Genomic DNA, 20832 nt, shown 5'->3' with positions numbered 1-20832 from the left:
CTCATAAGTGACAAGCTATGATGCCGTAACAGGTGACTATGCTTGCCGTAAAAGGTGACCAACGGGATCGGGTGGTCAGGCTCGCTGACTTGGTTGACGCATGTCATCGTATGCCAATTGCTTGGATCGATGCTCATGATATCAATCACTGGATTGTCTGGTCTAGACTCGATTATTTACAGACCGCCGTCATATAGCCGGAATATTGCTGAGTGCGGTGTTTAAAAACAAATAAACAAACAAAAATCCCACTTGAATAAACACAACCCTCATATCAGCTTGTCCTTGGAGGACATTTATTTGAAAATATATCTCTTGAGTTATACACATGAATGAAATAAACAAACAAAGTGAAAATGGGGCACTACCCTCCTCAATACAACACGTCGGAGGACTGAGTGAGTGAGTGAGTCTGGTTTAACGCCGCTTCGATAAGTTTTTTAGTTGTTTCACGTCGCGTTAGCCGAAAATGGGAGGAAACAACGAAGTGTTGTATGTCTCAGACTTTTACCACAAGGGGGTATGGCCGACAACCAAATAATTCTGTTATACCACTACTCTGCATAGAATTTCGGCGCCGTAGACGACTCGGCCACCGTGACATTAATAAAATATATACACTGGTTGGAATGACGTCTATCTCAATCTATTTCCGTGAATTGTTGGCGGAACAACTGCCGTAAATAAGATAGCGTATTTCATGGATAACTTCTGGGTTTTTTACATAGCCACGTTTTCATGTGGATTCTTACACCGTTATGAAGCTGGAGAGTAAGTATAAACATCGACACATCACAACATAATAACCAGATAATAAACCAGAATTTCTTTTCCATAATCGTTTACTTTTTCTTACTTATTCACCAACTTCTAGCATGCACACCAAACAAATGTCATAAAGCAGGAAACTAAATATCTCTCACCCTCAACTCCAAAATGGATTGGGCAAAGTAAGAAACATCTGCATAGTTGATCTAAGCAATTTATAATTAACCGTAATACGTTTTCTATCCCTCAATTGGTTGACTATGGGTTTGATAACATTTTAATTGGTATAACAAAACAAACAAATTAAATGGCAACAAATAAACACTTGCCTTTCGGAACAACAACATTATTGATTGATTGAGTTTGGTTTTACGCCGTTTTTAGCACTATTCCAGCAATATCACGGAGGGACACCAGAAATGGGCTTCACACATTCTACCCATGTCGGGAATCAGACCCGGGCCTCGGCGTGACAAGCGAACGCTTTAACCACTTGGCTACCCAACCGCCCTCAAAATAACGTTAATAAATATGAACAACAAACGATATCAAAAGCCACTTTTTTAGCTATTACATAAATAATCTAAACGTTAATCGAACCCGGGTCTTCGGCGTGACGAGCGAACACTTAAACCACTTGGCTACCCAACCGTCCCCAAAATAACTTTAACAAATGTGATAAAACCAACGATATCAAAAGCCATTTGTTTTAGCTATTACATAAATAATCTAAACGTTAATCTTTGGATTGCAATGTTGCCTGCATCGTTTATGTCCCTCCATCACAACCTGTGTGATATATCTCCCCAGCTACTTCCTTGTGTGTGATGTATGCGTTTTATAGTGGCAAGAATGCATATTTGTGACCACCGGCTCAGCTTTAGGGCTTCCAATATCCAATATGAGATGTTACATCTCGTTGTTAGGTTAGTGAGAAACAAGAAAAAAGGCCATTCGTCACCACTCGCCCCTTTACGTAACCCGCAAGAAGACTCGTCCCCCTATCGATGAATGTTATGTGCGAAAATACGACAAACCAATCAGAATGCGCGCATGATTACAAGTCCTTCGTCAGAAAATCCCTCAGAAATAAGTTTTGATTTTAAATACGTCTTGCATCTAAAAATATACCCAAGACACAGTTAAATATGTTCAATCATACTGTATAATTCCGCATGTCCCGATGTGCTTTAAATTGCATCTGAAATATATATAATATATGAGGAAATATAAGTTAACCATTAGGCAACGAGTTGACAATTGTTTTAGGTATGCCCGTTTGCGCTAAGACGGAACCCGATCGCAACAATGGCCATGAGAGGGGCACGAGTCGCTATTCGGCTTGTCCCGGAATAACACGAGTTGGTCACGAATGGAAAAAAAGGCTACAACAAATTAATTAATCAAGATGGCCGCTTCCTTTACACTACAATAAATCAACAAACATACAGCTACTCCCAAAGAAACTGCTAATGATGGAACCTCGATTATGTGTATCATGAAAGAGCATTGCCTACAATATGGTGGTACATTAAAGATTGCCTACATCCGCAGTATGAGAAACTGAATGTTAAAAAATGAAAGAGAGTGCACACTGATCCATTGAACACTTTAATAATAATGTAGCTTTTCAGGGATGCTCCTTAGTTATGTGCAAATATAGCGCAATAAAAATGGCATTATATTTCTTTTTATTTTTAATTAGTGATGACATGTTTTGACATGAACATGTTGGTAGTTATAAAATATGAAATGGAACCTTCCATCTCAATTTTCTTATTGTGACAAAGCAAAGTTTTATTTGTAAGTCTGTCTGTTTGTTTGTTTGTATGTTTGTTGTTTAACGCCGCACTCGGCAATATTCCAGCTATATATATATATATATATATATATATATATATATATATATATATATATATATATATATATATATATATATATATAATCGAGTCTGGACCAGACACTCCTGAGATTGATACATGAGCATAGATCTCCGTAATTTGGATACGATGACATGCATCAACCAAGTCAGCAAGCCTGACCACACGATCCCGTTAGTCGCCTTTTACGACAAGCATAGTCGCCTGTTACGGCAAGCATGGGTTGCGGAAGAACTATTCCATTCCGGATCTCTTAAAGCATAACTTGTGACCTTTAGAAGCATATTAGAAATAATATCAACAATGACAAAGATATGACTATATAATTAATGTACAAACAAATGGTTAATACACGGAAAAATACGGATAACTTTCATCCAAGTCTTTGTGACGTTGTGAGTAGTAAAGACGAATGATTATATCAAGATCGCGAGAACCCAGTTTACCGCCAATACAGTTGTTTTATTGAAAGACATAATCTCCCCTCTGAAGTAACAATGTACATGATACACACACTGACAATATAGGAAGGCGGTCATTTACGTCTATTCACAAACAGTCGCACACATACATATATTTAATAATTTATGTACATTATGTAATGTAATGTTTCTTTGGGTGAACAATGCAATACATTAATTTAAAATGCAAACATGTTCATCCAGTTCAGTTTCTATAATAGTGAATAATTATAATTAATTTGATACTATAAGAAGGTAATGTTCACTTGGCTTACAAAGAAACAGTTCAGTGTTTTTCAATTAAGTTTTAAGTTTATTGATTTGTTTGTTTTTAAACGCACACTCGGTGGTGAATATTTCAAAGGTTATGTTAATGGTAGGACTGTTATATTTTATGTGGATAGGTAAACCAGTCGTACTGTAATCACTTTGTGAAACATTTCCCATTTCAAAACCATAAATATACTCAAATAATCAAAACATTTATGTCATAAATTTAAACCTATTTCAATAGATGAACAAATTGCGGAAGTGGGCATGTGAATGTGTGTATGGCTGTGTTTATTATGCATGGGAGCTCTTTTCGAATTCATTCACCGCAATCTGATGTTCCGCGTTGACCAAGTTTTGATAATGGGGATTTTCACGGTCGCTACCATCTTGGTCCAGATGGCCGAAGAGATTGGCGTCGTGGAGGGTCGTAGTGGTCGAAAGCTTCGCTGAAATTGACAATATAACATCAGTCGGCTTGTCAAGATTGAAAGAAATAGGAAAGGACACGCCACGTACAAGAAACGGAAAGTCTTATCTGCTTAATAAAATGTTCATAAATTCACAGCGTTTGTATTGTATTTGTGACTGTAGGATATAACACACATCGCAATTACTGATAAATTTACAATTAGTCTTTGGAGAATCACCAAACATCCGTCAATATCTACATGTACATTACGAATAAATGACTACACTATTTCCTAAATATTTATATATATTTATACATGTACATTCATTTAAACTTTATACACAGTTTAAAAGAATATACCGTATTCGGCGTAATAAGCGCCAGGGAGCTCTCAAAATTATAAATATATTTTTTGGTGAAAAAAACAGAGTTGAAAGATAAATTTCGTGGTTCATGCTGACAACCTGAAATGTTTATATATGACAGATATATATTTCCAGAATTTAATTGCCCATAATTAAGGGTGCATATAACATACGAGCGCGTATTATACGCGAATAAATAAGTCTTGTGTACATTGATCAATCGGAAGGGGTGCTAACTGGGATTGTTCACCAGCCAATATATTAGCAATTATCGCCGTGGGCGCTTATTAGAGCGGGGCGCTTATTACGTCGAATACGGTAATATAAAAGTTATATTAAGATATATAAAGGTTAAATTTATGTACAGATATAAACGTCTAAAAAGTTCAGACTATTTAAGAAAACAATAACTGAAAACAAATTACACATAAAACAAACATAATGGTGTTATAAGCGTATTATCTACATCAGTGATGCTGTTGTAAATGTGTTAATTAGACCCATGAAATGCAAAGCTAAACCCTGCAACACAAAGCTTTAAAGTGTGTAATTTAAAAATAAATAAACCGAACATGCATGCGTTGTGACAGACAGAATAACGAAACACGGAAATATCGGATTAACGAAAATTAAATTCCATTTAACGTAACACAAAAGGCATTGACCGAGAAACATCAGTCATCACAAAGAGAGTGACAACGTTATGTAAGACGAAATTTATGTTGGTTTCGAAAAAATACGAAAATGAAAAACGTGCATCGCGAGCTTGCTTTTTTGTTTTACGAACAGATGCATTTGGCATTTAGTTAAGTGCTTCCCAATCCTGAGGCAACGGTGTGTGAGTGTGTGACGTTTTACGCAGCTTTAAGCAATATTCCAGCAATATCATGGCGGGGGACACCAGAAATGGGCTTCACACATTGTACTCATGTCAAGAATCGAACCCGGGTCTTCGGCGTGACGAGCGAACGTTTTAGCCACTAGGCTACCCGACCGCCCCTGACTCGTGAGCCGAGTTCTTTGTCGTTTTGAGAAAGAAATCCACCATTATAGGGGACAACTTCACTAAGAATAAGCTTCGCACATTGTGTCTAAGTGGGGCATCGTACGCGGGGAACCGCACGCGGGGCGTCGAACGCGGTTTTGCGACGTGATGATCGAAGGTTGTAGTGTTACCCAACGCCCAAGCACAATCAAGACTTAATCAAAGTCTTACAAATATGTTGAACAAATAAAGTTTTGGGGATATAGTTTAGTGATGAAGACTAAGCACACAATTTCATACAAATATTGAATTTAAAACAAAATATTCATGATCCCTAACTCTTCTTTTCAGTATATATAACGTATGATGTAGTATTCTTCCGATTTCACACATTTAAATAATATTCACATGACAAACATTATTCGGATACGATTTGATTACATTTAAATCCAAACGTGTTATAAAGATTTTCTTCAATCACTAAATATATGAATTGTTTGATAAGTATTACTTAGAAGATGACGGATGACAAAGTAGACACAACTAATAGATAACAACATCTTTAATTAATGTAAAGACGACGTTTCGGTATAGAGGTTTCCTTCACCTACTTAATACATAGCGTATCTCACCCTCGTGTCTTTTGATATCAAATATATCAACGAGTGTCTATATATTTTATATCAAAAGTGAGATTTTATTTATCATCCAACATCATTCTGCCCACTTTTTCAGTTTGCAAACAGTAGTAAGCAGTGTCTTAAGTGTTAAAAGTACTGCTAACAGCTTCAATAGCAGAGCCATTAGTGATGTCATTTGATTGTGACGTCACGTAATCAATGACGTCACAATGGTCTGCAAAGCATTGTGATGCGATTTCTTTGTAGCGACATCTACAATGTAGATATCGCTTGATCTCACCCAAGCGATATCTCCTGTGGGAGCCAGTTTTGGATGATAAATGTATATTCTGTACCATGTTCATCATTTAGTCTTGCCTGACAACGGCATAAGGATCTGTACCGAAACGTCGCCTTTACAGTAAAATTAAAGACGTTGTTTTCCATATATTATGACTACTTTGTCACTAAACATGTCTCAAGCCAAACGGTGACATGTGCAGCTATTTCCAGAAAACAAGGATATTAAGAAAATGTCCTGTTCATATTTGTACAAACGGCAAAAGCTACACGGACGAAATGCTACATTACGATATCAAGCGCAACCGACTGAAACGTGAAAGTGAATCGTGAACAGAACCCAACAATGCACTATCAGTCATTATATAAGAGCTTCACTCACTTCTGTGCAACGTAAAACGAGAACGATCATGCACAAAATTGTCACCTTCAGTCGTTCCCTCGACAAATACAAGAGGCTTATTGCATTGAGAATGTAAGATAGTATCATCAGCCGAAAGACGACCTAGAATGAGAAAACACGCCCTAAAATTCACCGCGTGTCAGATTTTGGACATCGCAACATTCACGAAATTTGCTTATTTCACGTATTGTGTGTATGATTCATGAAAGAGAGTGTATGTTGTCTGAAGCCGCTTTGAATTATATTTCGTGGCATATATATAACAAAAACACTGTAAATATCACTGTAAAACATATAGATTGGGCCACACCACCCAGAGGATAATGTACAATAATTATTTGTGAACAGACAGACATTGGTAACCTTGATTAGTGATACCATTTTGTTACCAGTGTGTTACCAGTACATCAGACACGCTGTATCAACACTGAACTTTATTAGTAAAACATTGAAAAGCGCAACACTTGTTCACAGACCAACCCCTGGATCCAATAACACATACGATTACAAAACCCAAACAAAGATCAGTACAATATACGACGAACGATGTATGCCTTATGATACATATTTCCTTGATCTTAGTACACGAGTGAACGATGTATGCCTTATGATACATATTTCCTTGATCTCAGTACACGAGTGAACGATGTATGCCTTATGATACATATTTCCTTGATCTTAGTACATGAGTGAACGATGTATGCCTTATGATACATATTTCCTTGATCTCAGTACACGAGTGAACGATGTATGCCTTATGATACATATTTCCTTGATCTTAGTACACGAGTGAACGATGTATGCCTTATGATACATATTTCCTTGATCTTAGTACACGAGTGAACGATGTATGCCTTATGATACATATTTCCTTGATCTCAGTACACGAGTGAACGATGTATGCCTTATGATACATATTTCCTTGATCTTAGTACACGAGTGAACGATGTATGCCTTATGATACATATTCCTTTGATCTCAGTACACGAGTGAACGATGTATGCCTTATGATACATATTTCCTTGATCTTAGTACACGAGTGAACGATGTATGCCTTATGATACATATTTCCTTGATCTTAGTACACGAGTGAACGATGTATGCCTTATAATACATTTTTCCTTGATCTTAGTACACGAGTGAACGATGTATGCCTTATGATACATATTTCCTTGATCTCAGTACACGAGTGAACGATGTATGCCTTATGATACATATTTCCTTGATCTCAGTACACGAGTGAACGATGTATGCCTTATGATACATATTTCCTTGATCTTAGTACACGAGTGAACGATGTATGCCTTATGATACATATTTCCTTGATCTCAGTACACGAGTGAACGATGTATGCCTTATGATACATATTTCCTTGATCTTAGTACACGAGTGAACGATGTATGCCTTATGATACATATTTCCTTGATCTTAGTACACGAGTGAACGATGTATGCCTTATAATACATATTTCCTTGATCTTAGTACACGAGTGAACGATGTATGCCTTATGATACATATTTCCTTGATCTCAGTACACGAGTGAACGATGTATGCCTTATGATACATATTTCCTTGATCTCAGTACACGAGTGAACGATGTATGCCTTATGATACATATTTCCTTGATCTTAGTACACGAGTGAACGATGTATGCCTTATGATACATATTTCCTTGATCTCAGTACACGAGTGAACGATGTATGCCTTATGATACATATTTCCTTGATCTTAGTACACGAGTGAACCATGTATGCCTTATGATACATATTTCCTTGATCTCAGTACGCGAGTGAACCATGTATGCCTTATGATACATATTTCCTTGATCTCTTAGTACACGAGTGAACGATGTATGCCTTATGATACACATTCCCTTGATCTTAGTACACGAGTGTCAAGCGAATATACTCTTGAACACCAGTATGTTAGTACGGATGATATTAAGAGATGAGTCCGACTCCCATGCAAAAGAATACTATCCATCTACCTGTAAAATCCGGGCATACAGATTTCTACAAAACAGTGCTCAGGTAAATAAATAGCAAAAATAGTCTACCTTGGACAGAACTAAGAGTGCTTTAATTTGATTCGCACCTGTAGATATGGGCTGCTAGTAACTAAGTAAGTTTGCTTTAGTGAGTGAGGTTTTACGCCGCTTTCAACAATATTCCAGCAACATCACAACGGGGACACCAGAATAGGGCTTCACACAATATACCCATATGGGGAATCGACCCCGGTCTATGGCGTAACGAGCTAACGCGTAAACCACTTTGACTACCCCACCGTTCCTGAATTGGTTTTAAAACTGTTTCTATCACAGTCATATAAAGGGGAATCCAGTGTATATGAAATGAACTTGGAAATTAAGTAAAAGTAAATCGACGTTATTTACCGTTATTGCAATAGTAGTACCTCCCCGACTCGACTATTAAGACTCACCCGTGGATAAAATTTCACACAGAAAAACAAAGTTTTTAACACATTCTTGCGTTTTACCTGTGTCAGTTAGCGATTAATTTATAATTTTCTGTGACAAACTGTGCTTTACCATGACCCATTAGTGTTAATAATGTGGATATTTGAACTGAGTGCGAAGATGAGCTGAGTTTAACGCCGCCTTGAACAGTGTTTCAGTTATATCACGACGTGTCACCTACAAACATAATCGGGGCGAAACAGGATTCGGACCCACGATCATAGGTTTCTGGCACGCCCAAGGGACGCAACTCTGCACAATGAATTTCGTCGCCTTTAGCAACTGAAACACCCGTGCCCTCTAAAACCAACACGTGTGAGATAAAAGTTCTGCTTGTTTATTTTGTTTATTTAAGCATCAGTGTTTGATAGAATTTATTAACATGAGTTTTAGTGTGTAGAGAATCAACAGTACAGAAGCATATCTAGTGTTTAATAGGTGCAGTAGTTATTGATTGAAAAGAAATTATTAAAATTAAAGAAGTAATTAAAAGTCGCTTAAGTGTTCCTCACATACTTATTCTTACTTCTCAAAGCCTGAATTCGCTTCCAGCTGTGGTATCAAAAATTATTATATAAAAAAATGTGTTTTCAAATACAGCGAAACCCTGTCGCCCCAACGAGTACTCCTTGGATCTTGAACGTAAAAACATACATATTTGCGGAGGAGCATTACACAGGACCTATTTTTCCGATATTAAATATTGATTTTTTATTTAATCTGGGAGTATTAACTGGTGCGGGGTTTCACTGTATAAATAAAATAAATATACTTTGAATCATATGACGTCATCGGTATCGTATTTCCACCTGTACATTCTCAGAGACAAATGTCACATTTCAATTGCGACAATATTCTATCATAAGTTGGCTTCCTAAAACAAAACATTCCTCTCCGTGAGTATATTTTTCTAAGATGATATTAAGGTATGTATCTTTCGATTTCTGCAAAAAGAAAAAATACATTTAATCGTAGTTCATCTCATCGATGCTATCTCATTAAAATCAGATATTTTACTCCGATACGATAACTCGATAATGAAGATCTGACAACCCCTCCATAGAATGTCGAGTCAGGCAGACTTTCTAATCTGCCCACCAGCTTCTAAATTCTCGGTACGATTGAGAAAAGTGTTCTGTATCTCGAAAACTAAATTAAACGACCAGTTCTGAATTTATATGATAAAGGGCTCGCTATGATATTGCTTTGGATATTATATACGCCCTGTATTTCCTACCGCCTTTACTTATTTACCCAACAGAGTGAGTGAGTATGGTTTTACGCCGCTTTTAGCAATATTCCAGCAATATCACGGCGGGGGACACAAAAAATGGGCTTCACACATTGTATCACCCAACAGAGATTACCATCGATGGAAAATATGTGTCACTGCCCTGTGTCAAATGTCTTGTGAAAATCCAAATCTCGGAGAGGGGTGGTGTAGAGATGCCGATTCGTTTAAGAAATTTGACTCCCGATTGGCTATTAAAACCATACACTTTTTTATTAAATTGTTCGGTCAAAGTTCAGTGTTCACCTGACGCGTCTGCTACGGAGAGATTGTTGAATCTTCAAGCAAAGTTTTATGGTATCGGGGTAAAGATCTTATCAAAATCGTAATATCCCTGAAGACTATTTATTATTATTACACAATAAAAAATGCAAATTAAAGGTGTCCAAAACAGCTCAAAACACAACATAACAACATAAAGCTGAAAACAAACCTGCGACCTCTGCGTTTGATAACTTTATTCGGTCAATGGAATCTGTATCCGAGTCGTAGTCTTCAGCAACCGGAAGTTTAGGAGTTGTCGGCCCATTGAGGTTGACAGATTTGACCGCTAGGTCATTGGAGGCACAGGCACCAGCCCCGAGGTTGTTGATCCGAGTGGGTGGCGGGATGTTAGGTTGGATGTTTGAGTGACCGTGCATGGCCGATGGCGTGGAAAAGGTATCTGCGTACATCGGGTTATCAATGCCAATCACCGCTGTAAAAGATTGAACCGTGAAGATCCGAGTTAGAATTGGTCTTCAGCAACCCAGGCTTGTCGTAACAGGCGACTAAAGGGATCGGGTGGTCAGACTCGCTAACCTGGTTGACGCATGTCATCGTATCCCAATTGCGTGGATTGATGCTCATTATATCAATCAGTGGATTGTCTGGTCCAGACTCGATTTCATACAGCTGGAATATTGGTGAGTGCGGCGTTAAACAGCAAACAATCAAACAAACTGTAAAAGATTGGCAGTGTGGGAGTGAGTGAGTGTTGTTTTGTTGTTTATTCACGCTTCACGCTTCACGCTTCACGCTTCAAAGCGGCCTGTAAATAATCGAGTCTGGGGCAGCTGTCAACCTAGTGACCAGCCGTCAACCAAGTCACCAAGCCTGACATCCCCATCTACTTGAGTCTACTTTTACGACAATCAAGTTTTAGCACCCCAACCGGGTCTCAAGAAGACTCGAACCCGGGCCTTCGGCTTGACAAGCGAACGCTTTAACCACATGGCTACATAGCCACAACTGTCTGAATAATATATTTAACTGTTGTTAAACCATTATGATAACGCTTTTTTCTGAGCCGGGAATCCATTGGTCATTCTGAACATGCATTTTGTCAGTCATAGGTCAGTATGTAAAACTATAGAGAAATTATACATCCACCATTACATGGATTCGGGAAGTAAAATCAATGAGCCCTGATTCGATTATTAACAAATTCGAGTGACTTTCCAGTAAATAGTATAAACTTACGTCCGCCATTGACAGCTGGCCCGTTGTCGTAAATGGCCGTCATTGTGTCTCTCTTCAGTTTTCGCATCCTCCTCATGAAGAAGAGGACCAGCACGATGACCACAATGACCAGACCGATAGCCACAGCGATGATAGCCAACACAAGGGGGTTCATGCCACCGTTGTCTGTAGGCGTTGATGTCGACGGTACGGGGGCCTGAACGTTGCTCTGGCCGTCGCCGTTTTTCCTGACGTCATTGTTGTTGTTGTTGTTGTTGTTGTTGTTGTTGTTGTTGTTGTTGTTATTGAGAGGAGCCTCCACAGGCCCCGCTGAAAATATATGATTACTCTGAAAAACATATCCTTACTAAATTTATTACGTCACTAAACTTTTCCTAAACGAAACTATGCAAATACGGTATCCTGCGATAATGTACACATTTTGAAGTTTAATAGTTCAGATCAAAACCATACTCTACTTAACAACACATCCGGAAGGAGCAAACTTGATTTTTTTATCACAAATTATTTATGTGTTCATAAATATATTTGTAACACCACAAGCGTCTGAATATTAATTAGAGGCTTCAAAATTAATCACAACAAAGGGAGATTGCGATAAATTCATTGTGTTCAATCATTCAATTGAACTTGTTTAGTATGACGTCATCACGTCATTGATTCTTTAATAAACATGAGGAGTATTGTGCAATATGGCCCATAATAGGTATGGAATACATCCATGTTAAGCGTACTGGTCGAAAAGTCAGTTCGAACTGATTATAAAACAGAATGAACTATAGCATATATTTGTTTAATTTGCTTTGTTTGTTTGTTGTTTTACGCCGCACTCAGCAATAAACCAGCTATATGACGGAGGTCTGTAACAAATCGAGTCAATCCAGTGACTAGTATCATGAGCATCGATAAACGCAATTGAGATACGATGACATGCATCAACCAAGTCAGCGAGCCTGACCACCCAATACCGTTGGTCGCCTCTTACGACAAGCATAGTCGCCCTTTACGGCAAACATGGGTTGCTGAAGACCTGTTCTTACCCGGATCTGAGCTACATGCATCTGGAGTTGCACAAAGAACCGTCAATAATTCGGTGAAATTCACGAGCATTTTATGATGTTGGCAAACCAGAGTGATAATTTGCTCGAAACTGAAATTAGCCTTGTTCCGGCAAACCAATGCCAATCTGAGCGATTCTAACACAAAGACAAAACGTATAACACAGAATTGTTTCCTATTCCCTTTGTTGTTTGTGGGCGAGTGAGTGAGTGAGTTGGATTTAACGCTGCTTTGAACAGTATTCCAGTTACATCGCTAGCTATGGAAGGAAAGTCATAAGTGATGCAGGTCTCGGACGTTTACCACTTCGGCGAAACCCACGAAGGTATGGTGCTGAGAAACCTGGAAACATAATCGGAGTGAACCGGGATTCGAACCCACAATCATAGGTTTCTGGCATGCCCAAGGGACACAACTCTGCTCAGCGAACTGCAGCGCCTTAGACGGCTGGGCCACCCGTGACCCCACGTTCTTTGTAAATCAGACAATCAAACTGTGGATTGGTTCACTCACCTAAACATCCTTTGAACCTATCACAGATTTGCCCCGCATCACAGAAGCAGTGGTTGCGACAGTTGCGCCCAAAGTAACCGTCTGTACATGCTGAAAAAGTCAAATCAAAACAGATTCATTTCTGTACAATACAACCCTATACAATCAATATCTATAAAAACGTGGACCGCCTCCGTGGTCTAGTGGTAGAGCATCCGCCCGGAGAGCGGAAGGTCCGGGGTTCGATCTCCGGCCGCGTCATACCAAAGGACGTTGAAAGATGGTACTTGTTGTCACCCTGTCTGGCGCACGGCATTAAGGGGCTAAAACAAATACTGGTCGGCTCGGAGGGTTTATTTTCAAATTAAACTGCGGCATGGTATCTCAGTGGGCTAGCACCATAAAACGGCATCAGTCCGGACTACTACAAGCAGCCACACACACACACACCAACGTACATGCACGTCGCTATCTAAGTGCAATAATCTTGGACGCGACGTTAAACCCAATTTCACCTCACCTCACAATATAACCCTATACAATATGTAGCCAAACGTGATGCAGGATGGTGCAATTACTTTCAAATTTTACATTTTACAGGATAATTATTTCATACAGAAAGAAATGGCGTAAATAAAGATTGTCCAAAATGTTCAAAAGCCGATCCGATTTCTGTGGGCTACGCAAATGTTCAATAATGAATCTTTTATTGACAGAATATTTTTTAAATGGTCCCTCACCTTGTCCACAGTCCCTGCCGGTGAACCCAGCCGTACACTCGCACATCCCATCAGTTGCCCGACAATGAGCCCCATTCAAACAATTACACTTGAAGGCACAATTGTCGCCATATTGTCCCGCAGTGCATCCTGAAGCAAAGAAGTCGCGATTTGGGTGTGGTCGTTTCTGATCGTTTACAAAGTTCATCAACAGTGTGTTTGTTTGTTTGTCTGTTTGTTGTTTAACGCTGCATTCAGCAATATTCCAGCTTTATTGACGGCGGTCTGTAAAATAATCGAGTCTGGACCAAACAATCCAGTGTTTGACATCATGAGCATCGATCCATGCAATTGGGATCGATGACATGCATCAACCAAGTCAGCGAGCCTGACCACCCGATCCCGTTAGTCGCCTTTTACGAGGTCGATAGTATACAATGTGTCCGTTTGGAATAGACACTCCAGCGATTGACATCAAAGCAAAGCATCGATGAAAGCAAAGGATTCCATCTTGTCAGATTGTTTTGTGTTCTTTAACGCAGCAATATTCCAGCTAGTTTTATAAGTCTGGACCACACAATCCTGTGATTGACATCATGAGCATTGATCCACGCATTTGGGATATGATGACATGCATTAACTAAGTTAGCGAACCTGACCACCCGATCCCGTTAGCCGCCTCTTATGCTACTATTCCACACAGACCACGAATCCCACGATCGTTATCAGTTCGTGAAATTCTTTACTGATTCGCATATATTCGCAGACACGAAGCTCAATTCGATCCAATCACGAATCAGCTACGATTGCCGGCAAATTGGGTATATATGGAAATTAAGATTGATTTCATGTCATTAGCTGCTTCTAGCTATCAGCAGCTGGTGTTGACACTCCAGTTCCAGGGCCAATAATACAGCTGCTCTACGTTGGACATCCATTTTGAAGCCGATGCCCAAGCATGGGTGGGGGCCTTTTTATAGCTATCTTGAGGGAAAAACCCCAAAATTGTCAAGAATAGTCACGAATTCATTTTTATTCATACCTGATTCGTATATGCAATCGGCGTATTCTTAACTGATTCGTACATGCATTCGGCGTATTCTTAACTGATTCGTATATGCATTCGGCGTATTCTTAACTGATTCGTACATGCAATCGGCGTATTCTTAACTGATTCGTATATGCATTCGGCGTATTCTTAACTGATTCGTACATGCAATCGGCGTATTCTTAACTGATTCGTATATGCATTCGGCGTATTCTTAACTGATTCGTACCTGATTCCTAACTTTCGTGCAGTATTCGTAATAGCTTCTTGTAAATCTTAGTGAATTCTTGACAATATTCATGCGAATCCAGCCGAATCCCACGAATATTCGATCGTAACTCTATCGTACCTGTATCGTAACTAGATGTTAGAGCGTCACGAATTGAACCAGAATATTTGCTAAATTCCACGAATCCTCACGAATCATAAAATTTACAAATCGTGGCGATTCGTGGAATTCGTGCTCTGAGTGTAATCGTAGCATAACGACAAGCATGAGTTGCTGAAGACCTATTCGAACCCGGAATCTTCACGGGAGGGTTTCGTCAGGTTGTTTGGCGTTGACATATACTTACTATCTGCACACGTTGTGCCGTTGTAGCCGGGGTAACAGTCGCAGGTGCCGCTCGCGTGGTTGCACGTGCCGAAGCCGCACGGTTGACAGCGCCCCCTGCATTTTTCCCCGTATGTTCCGACCGGACACACTGCAAGTAACACAGCATGATATGACTGAATTCAAGAGTTCTGGTGTAATAGTGAGTGAGTATGGTTTTACACCGCCAGTAGCAATATTCCAGCAATATTACGGCGGGGGACACCAGAAATTGGCTTCACACATTGTACCCATGTCGGGAATCAAACCTGGGTCTTCGGCGCGACGAGCGAACGCTTTAACCACCAGGCTACCCGACCACCTCTCTGGTATGATAAGAATGAAAGACGGATTCGAATTGCCACCACAATTTAAATGAATGTTTTCTAAGTTTGGTTGATTGGTTGGTTGGTTGGTTGTTTAACGCCGCACTCAGCAATATTCCAGCCATATGACGGCGGTCTGTAAATAATCGAGTCTGGACCAGACAATCCAGTGATTTACATCATGAGCATCGATCAAAGCCAATGGGATACGATGACATGCACCAACCATGTCACCAAGCCAGACCACCCGGTCCCCTTTCCACCCGTTCCCGTTTGTCGCCTCTTTCGACAAGCATAGTCGCCTTTTACACAAGCATAGGATGCTGAAGACCTATTCTCCCCCGGATCGTCACGGGTTAAATAAATGTCACAAAACACAAGGGGCTTTCCACTTTGCAGCCAAGGAAGTTTGAATCCTGATGTTCGTCAGGATCCGCTGGGGTAGGTTAGAGAGTGAATTAGTATCTCGTTTTTTACGCCGCAGTCAGAAATATCCCAGTTGGATCACGGTAGCTTGTGGCAAACAAGTGCACGATAGCATGAGCAACCATGCCACACACTGTAACCACACGATCAGTATTAGAGGTGAGGTGAAATGGGGTTTAACGATGTGTTCAAGATTATTTCTCTCTTTCATCAAAGAAAAAGGAGTCCAGATATTCAAAAACTGAACCAATCTGGAACTGGCCTTGGTGAATTTAAACCATTAAACAATATATTTCAGAGTAATATAAACCTATGGCAGATATAAAACTGGTGAGTTTAAACATAATTCTACTCGGTTTCAAATCTAAATAAGAGGTATATACTATCTACATCAGATTTCAAAATTTAGGTTTATCTCCTAAATCAACATAATAACAAAGGTATAAAAAAAATTAAGAAATTATTATAAAGTGAACTTAAACCGATCTTAAACTGATCAAGTGTGACGACAATCCTCAAACTAAACACCCACCTGGATCTATGTCGATCTCAGACTGTCCAAGACTGATCTTGAAGAGGAGAAACTGAACACACAAGCTCACAACCACTGTCCTCATGTTGACAATATGAATAGACAACACTTTTTTAACATAAGTACGTTACAAAGCGCAAGTCAGGAGGGCGGGGCGTTGGTTGCTAGGCAACACGTGAGACTCCCTGTACGTCCAGAGATGACGCAGCTCTGCTGGACGTCACACAAAGCGGTTAGGAACGCTCAGGGTGGCGGACCACTGGTGTGCGTGTGTGGTTAGATCACAGAGGTACATGTATATAAAGCACTTCCGTCTTGAAGCGGCAGCTGAAACCTCACGTCATCGATTCATTTCGCGTTTTTCAGCTCCAGCTAGAACGTGATGTTTTGAGTGAGTGAATATGGTTTTACGCCGCTTTTAGCAATATTCCAGCAATATCACGGCGGGGGACACCAGAAATGGGCTTCACACATTGTACCCATGTCGGGAATCGAACCCGGGTCTTCGGCGTAACGAGCGAACGCTTTAACCACTAGGCTACCCGACCGCCCCTGATCTGTTTCTGATATGTTTCGAATATGAACGAAATATGTCTTCGTGATCATGGGTAAGAATTAAATCCACTACCTGAAAGGTTTGAGTTTACCTTTTGGCCGAACAGCTGTATAACAGAATTTATTTGAACGCGTTAGTCAGTTAGTCATGCCGATTTGAACGCTGTGTGGCAGCTTGATGTCCGTCATATTGCTGACCGCCTCCGTGGTCTAGTGGTAGAGCGACGGCTCGGAGAGCGGAAGGTCGGGGTTCGATCCCCTGCCGCGTCATAACAAAAGACGTTGAAATGTGGTGCATGTTGTTACCCTGGCTGGCGCTCGGCATTAAGAGGATAAAACAAAGACTCGTTGGCTCGGAGTCAGTATACTGTGTCTGAGTTATGTTAAACTGCGGCATGGTATCTCATTAGAGTCCGGACTAGTACAAGCACACACACACACACACACACAAACACACACACATACAAACAGTGAGAGAATGCATTTTGTTTAGCTATTCCAAGGCGATTTACATCAATAATCGAATCTAGATATGGCATACAAGTGTTGGGGCACGTGACACAGCCAGTCCGGTAACACGTTATCACAATGCGATACACACTTGTTGACCTTTCTGACAAACATGGGTACTGGTGGTCCGTTCTGACAGATTACCTTCCGGGCATTAACGTTAAATTCATCATCATCATCATCATCATCATCATCATCATCATCATCATCGTCGTCGTCGTCGTCGTCATTGTCGTAGCCTTAGGTGTCATCCTCATCCTCATCGTTACTCACCTTCTTCGCAGAGGTAGCCCCTGTAACCAGGGTCGCACGGACATTGTCCAGTAACTGGGTCACACGCTTGACTGGTCACCGAGCAGCTGCATTGGGATACACAGTTGGGTCCATAGGATCCCCTTGGACACACTGAACGGAACAACATGTCACAGATATGAGTTATATACAAGATAAATCTGATTGAACTGAAGAAAGCATAGTACATGTATATAATAGTGAAAGGAATAACATGTTTACCACACCTCCATGTCAGAAAGGCGAGATCTGATTGGTTCCTGTGGTCTTGATAAAATACCATGTTCCGCGCCTTGGAGGGAAATAGATTTCTTAACGCGAGATAAAAAAAACTTATACCCCGCCACGAATTAAGACAGACTGCACGTGGATTTCTGAGAGGGAAAATAAATCAAAAGTCGCACGCAACATAGCACAAGTTAACCTCAGCTCAATCGAACAGTTGTTTCCTATCAGTTTTGAATTTGAAAAGCAGGATCACTCGGGGTACATGGGGTTTTATGCGTTCCGCATTAGGTTTTATACCACGAGCTTCCGACTCCGGCTCCGGCTCCGTTCCGGCTTCGGCTCGTGGTATAAAACGTAAAGCGGGACACATAAACCACGTGTGCCCCGAGTTATCATTCGACAACTAATGGTGTATTTTATGTCGAAGCATAATAAATTTAAAAACGCGGATTAACATCATCTTTCCACACCTATTCGGTTTATTTGATTTTATGGTATTTAAAAATACGACACGAGAAATCTGAAACGTTCTGTGGCTTCAGAAGAGAATGACCCATTGAAGGTCCGGGAAAGAACTGATTGTCTTATCTCGATTCCTGACAGACCGCCGTCATGTAGCTGGAGTATTGCTGAGTGTGGCGTCAAATAAACATCATATAATAGTGATATTGACATAGGTGAGGTGAGGTGAAATGGTTTTTAACGTCGCGTCTAAGATTATTGCACTTAAATAGTGACGTGAATGCACGTGTATGTGAGTGTGTGTGGCTTCTTGTACTACTCCGGACTGATGCCGATTTATAGTGCAAGCACACTGAGATACCATGCCGCAGTTTAACATGAATACCCCACTCAGACACAGTATACTGACTCCGAGCAGACCGGTCCTTGTTTAAGCCCCTTAATGCCGAGCGCCAGACAAGGTAACAACAAGTACCATCTTTTAACGTCTTTTGGTATGACGCGGCCGGGGATTGAACCCAGGAACTTCTGCTCTCCGGGCGGACGCTCTAGCATTAGACCACGGAGGCGGTCGATATTGACATAGGAACGAGATCCTTACGTGGTTGCAACAAACAGTATGGATTAACACAAGTGGCTATTAAGAGTTATGGCCCTTCAATGTCCCTCCTACTGACCAATCATATTCCACCTCATATACCATCTGCTTCAAATTAAATGGCTGCGCCCAGTCAAGACGATCTGATAGATCTATGTTGTCATAAAACGGGTCTTACTTCGCGGAGTGCATCAAAACACGTGAGCACCTTGATCAAAAACATGAAAAGATTTAGAAAATATCTGTTGTATCGAGTTGGCGGTACACGTGCTTTGCAAATCCTGCAATCGACCAGTTTACGAACCGGATGTAGATTTTGTTACGCGATGTTACTATGCATAGACTCGTTAGTCCACCCAAAATATAATTCCATCATTCCAGCCCATTTCGGCAAGGGTGAAAACTGGACTTTCATAGATAGTTAACGCCGTTCCCTCGGGAAGATGTAATTCAGTAAATGTAATTTTTGATCTGAAACATTTTCAATGTATGTAACTAGGTTATATTTCCAGACAGCTAAAAATGTTCATTATCTGGACTTACCGTCTGAGCACGTTGTCCCCGTTTTTCCCGCTGGGCAATCGCAGTCGCCATTAGCCTTGCACGTGCCTCCGTTGACACACTGGCATGTCTGGGTGCAGCCTGATCCCCATCGGTCCACTGGACACCGTGTGTCGCACCTGACCCCTGGTCAGTCAGAAATAACATGAGTGAGTTAAAATTTTAGATCTCATGGGCAAAAATACAGCCGTATCGCGATGAGAACAAGTTACTTATTGTTAAATACCTGTCTACAAAGGAGAAATAACATTTTGTGAATAAGAACAGGGGACACAGGTGGCCCAGTCGTCTAAGGCGCCGCAATTCGCTGTGCAGAGTTGCGTCCCTTTGGCACGCCAGAAACCTATGATTGTTGATTCGAATCCCGGTTCGCCCGAATTATGTTTCTAGGTTTGTCAGCATCATATCTAACCGCAGTCGTAAACAATTCAATTCGGCCTTTCCTCCCTCATATAACTGGGTACTATTAAAAGCGGCGTTTCACCCAACTCACTTATTCACCCACTAGTTTCAAGGCGTCAATAGCGGTAATCTAATCGTGGTGCTCTTACTAACGGGGGACGGTGAGGTAGCCTAGTGGTTAAAGCGTTCGCTGGTCACATCGAGTATAACGTGTGAAGCCCATTTCACTAGGTTACAGAGGCACCTACAAACCACAATGCCTGTAAGAATCTTTTTCAAATACATGTACACCCAGCAAGAGATATTTTACGTTTCCTAAGGTTAAAAACATATGTT

At 40.5% G+C, this 20832-nt stretch overlaps 1 protein-coding gene across 1 annotated transcript in view; it reads right to left on the bottom strand.

Moving 5' to 3' along the window:
- Window positions 1-274: 274 nt before the first annotated feature.
- LOC139461198 (multiple epidermal growth factor-like domains protein 10) overlaps window positions 275-20832 on the bottom strand; it is a 58847-nt gene continuing 38289 nt past the window's right edge. Inside the window, exons 15-22 of the mRNA XM_071242791.1 lie at window positions 20077-20220; window positions 18228-18359; window positions 15589-15717; window positions 13987-14115; window positions 13268-13357; window positions 11696-12004; window positions 10668-10931; window positions 275-3828 (exon numbers count right to left, since the gene is read on the bottom strand). Of these exons, the coding sequence (XP_071098892.1) occupies window positions 3674-3828; window positions 10668-10931; window positions 11696-12004; window positions 13268-13357; window positions 13987-14115; window positions 15589-15717; window positions 18228-18359; window positions 20077-20220 (1352 nt within the window). The 3' untranslated portion in view covers window positions 275-3673. The remainder of the gene's footprint in view (window positions 3829-10667; window positions 10932-11695; window positions 12005-13267; window positions 13358-13986; window positions 14116-15588; window positions 15718-18227; window positions 18360-20076; window positions 20221-20832) is intronic.

Source organism: Haliotis cracherodii, unplaced genomic scaffold, assembly GCF_022045235.1.
Source record: "Haliotis cracherodii isolate W230 unplaced genomic scaffold, xgHalCrac1.p SCAF_14, whole genome shotgun sequence".
Classification (NCBI taxonomy): Eukaryota; Metazoa; Mollusca; class Gastropoda; order Lepetellida; family Haliotidae; genus Haliotis; species Haliotis cracherodii.
The sequence above is the reverse complement of the archived record's forward strand: the minus strand, read 5'-3'. Positions and strand labels throughout refer to the sequence as shown.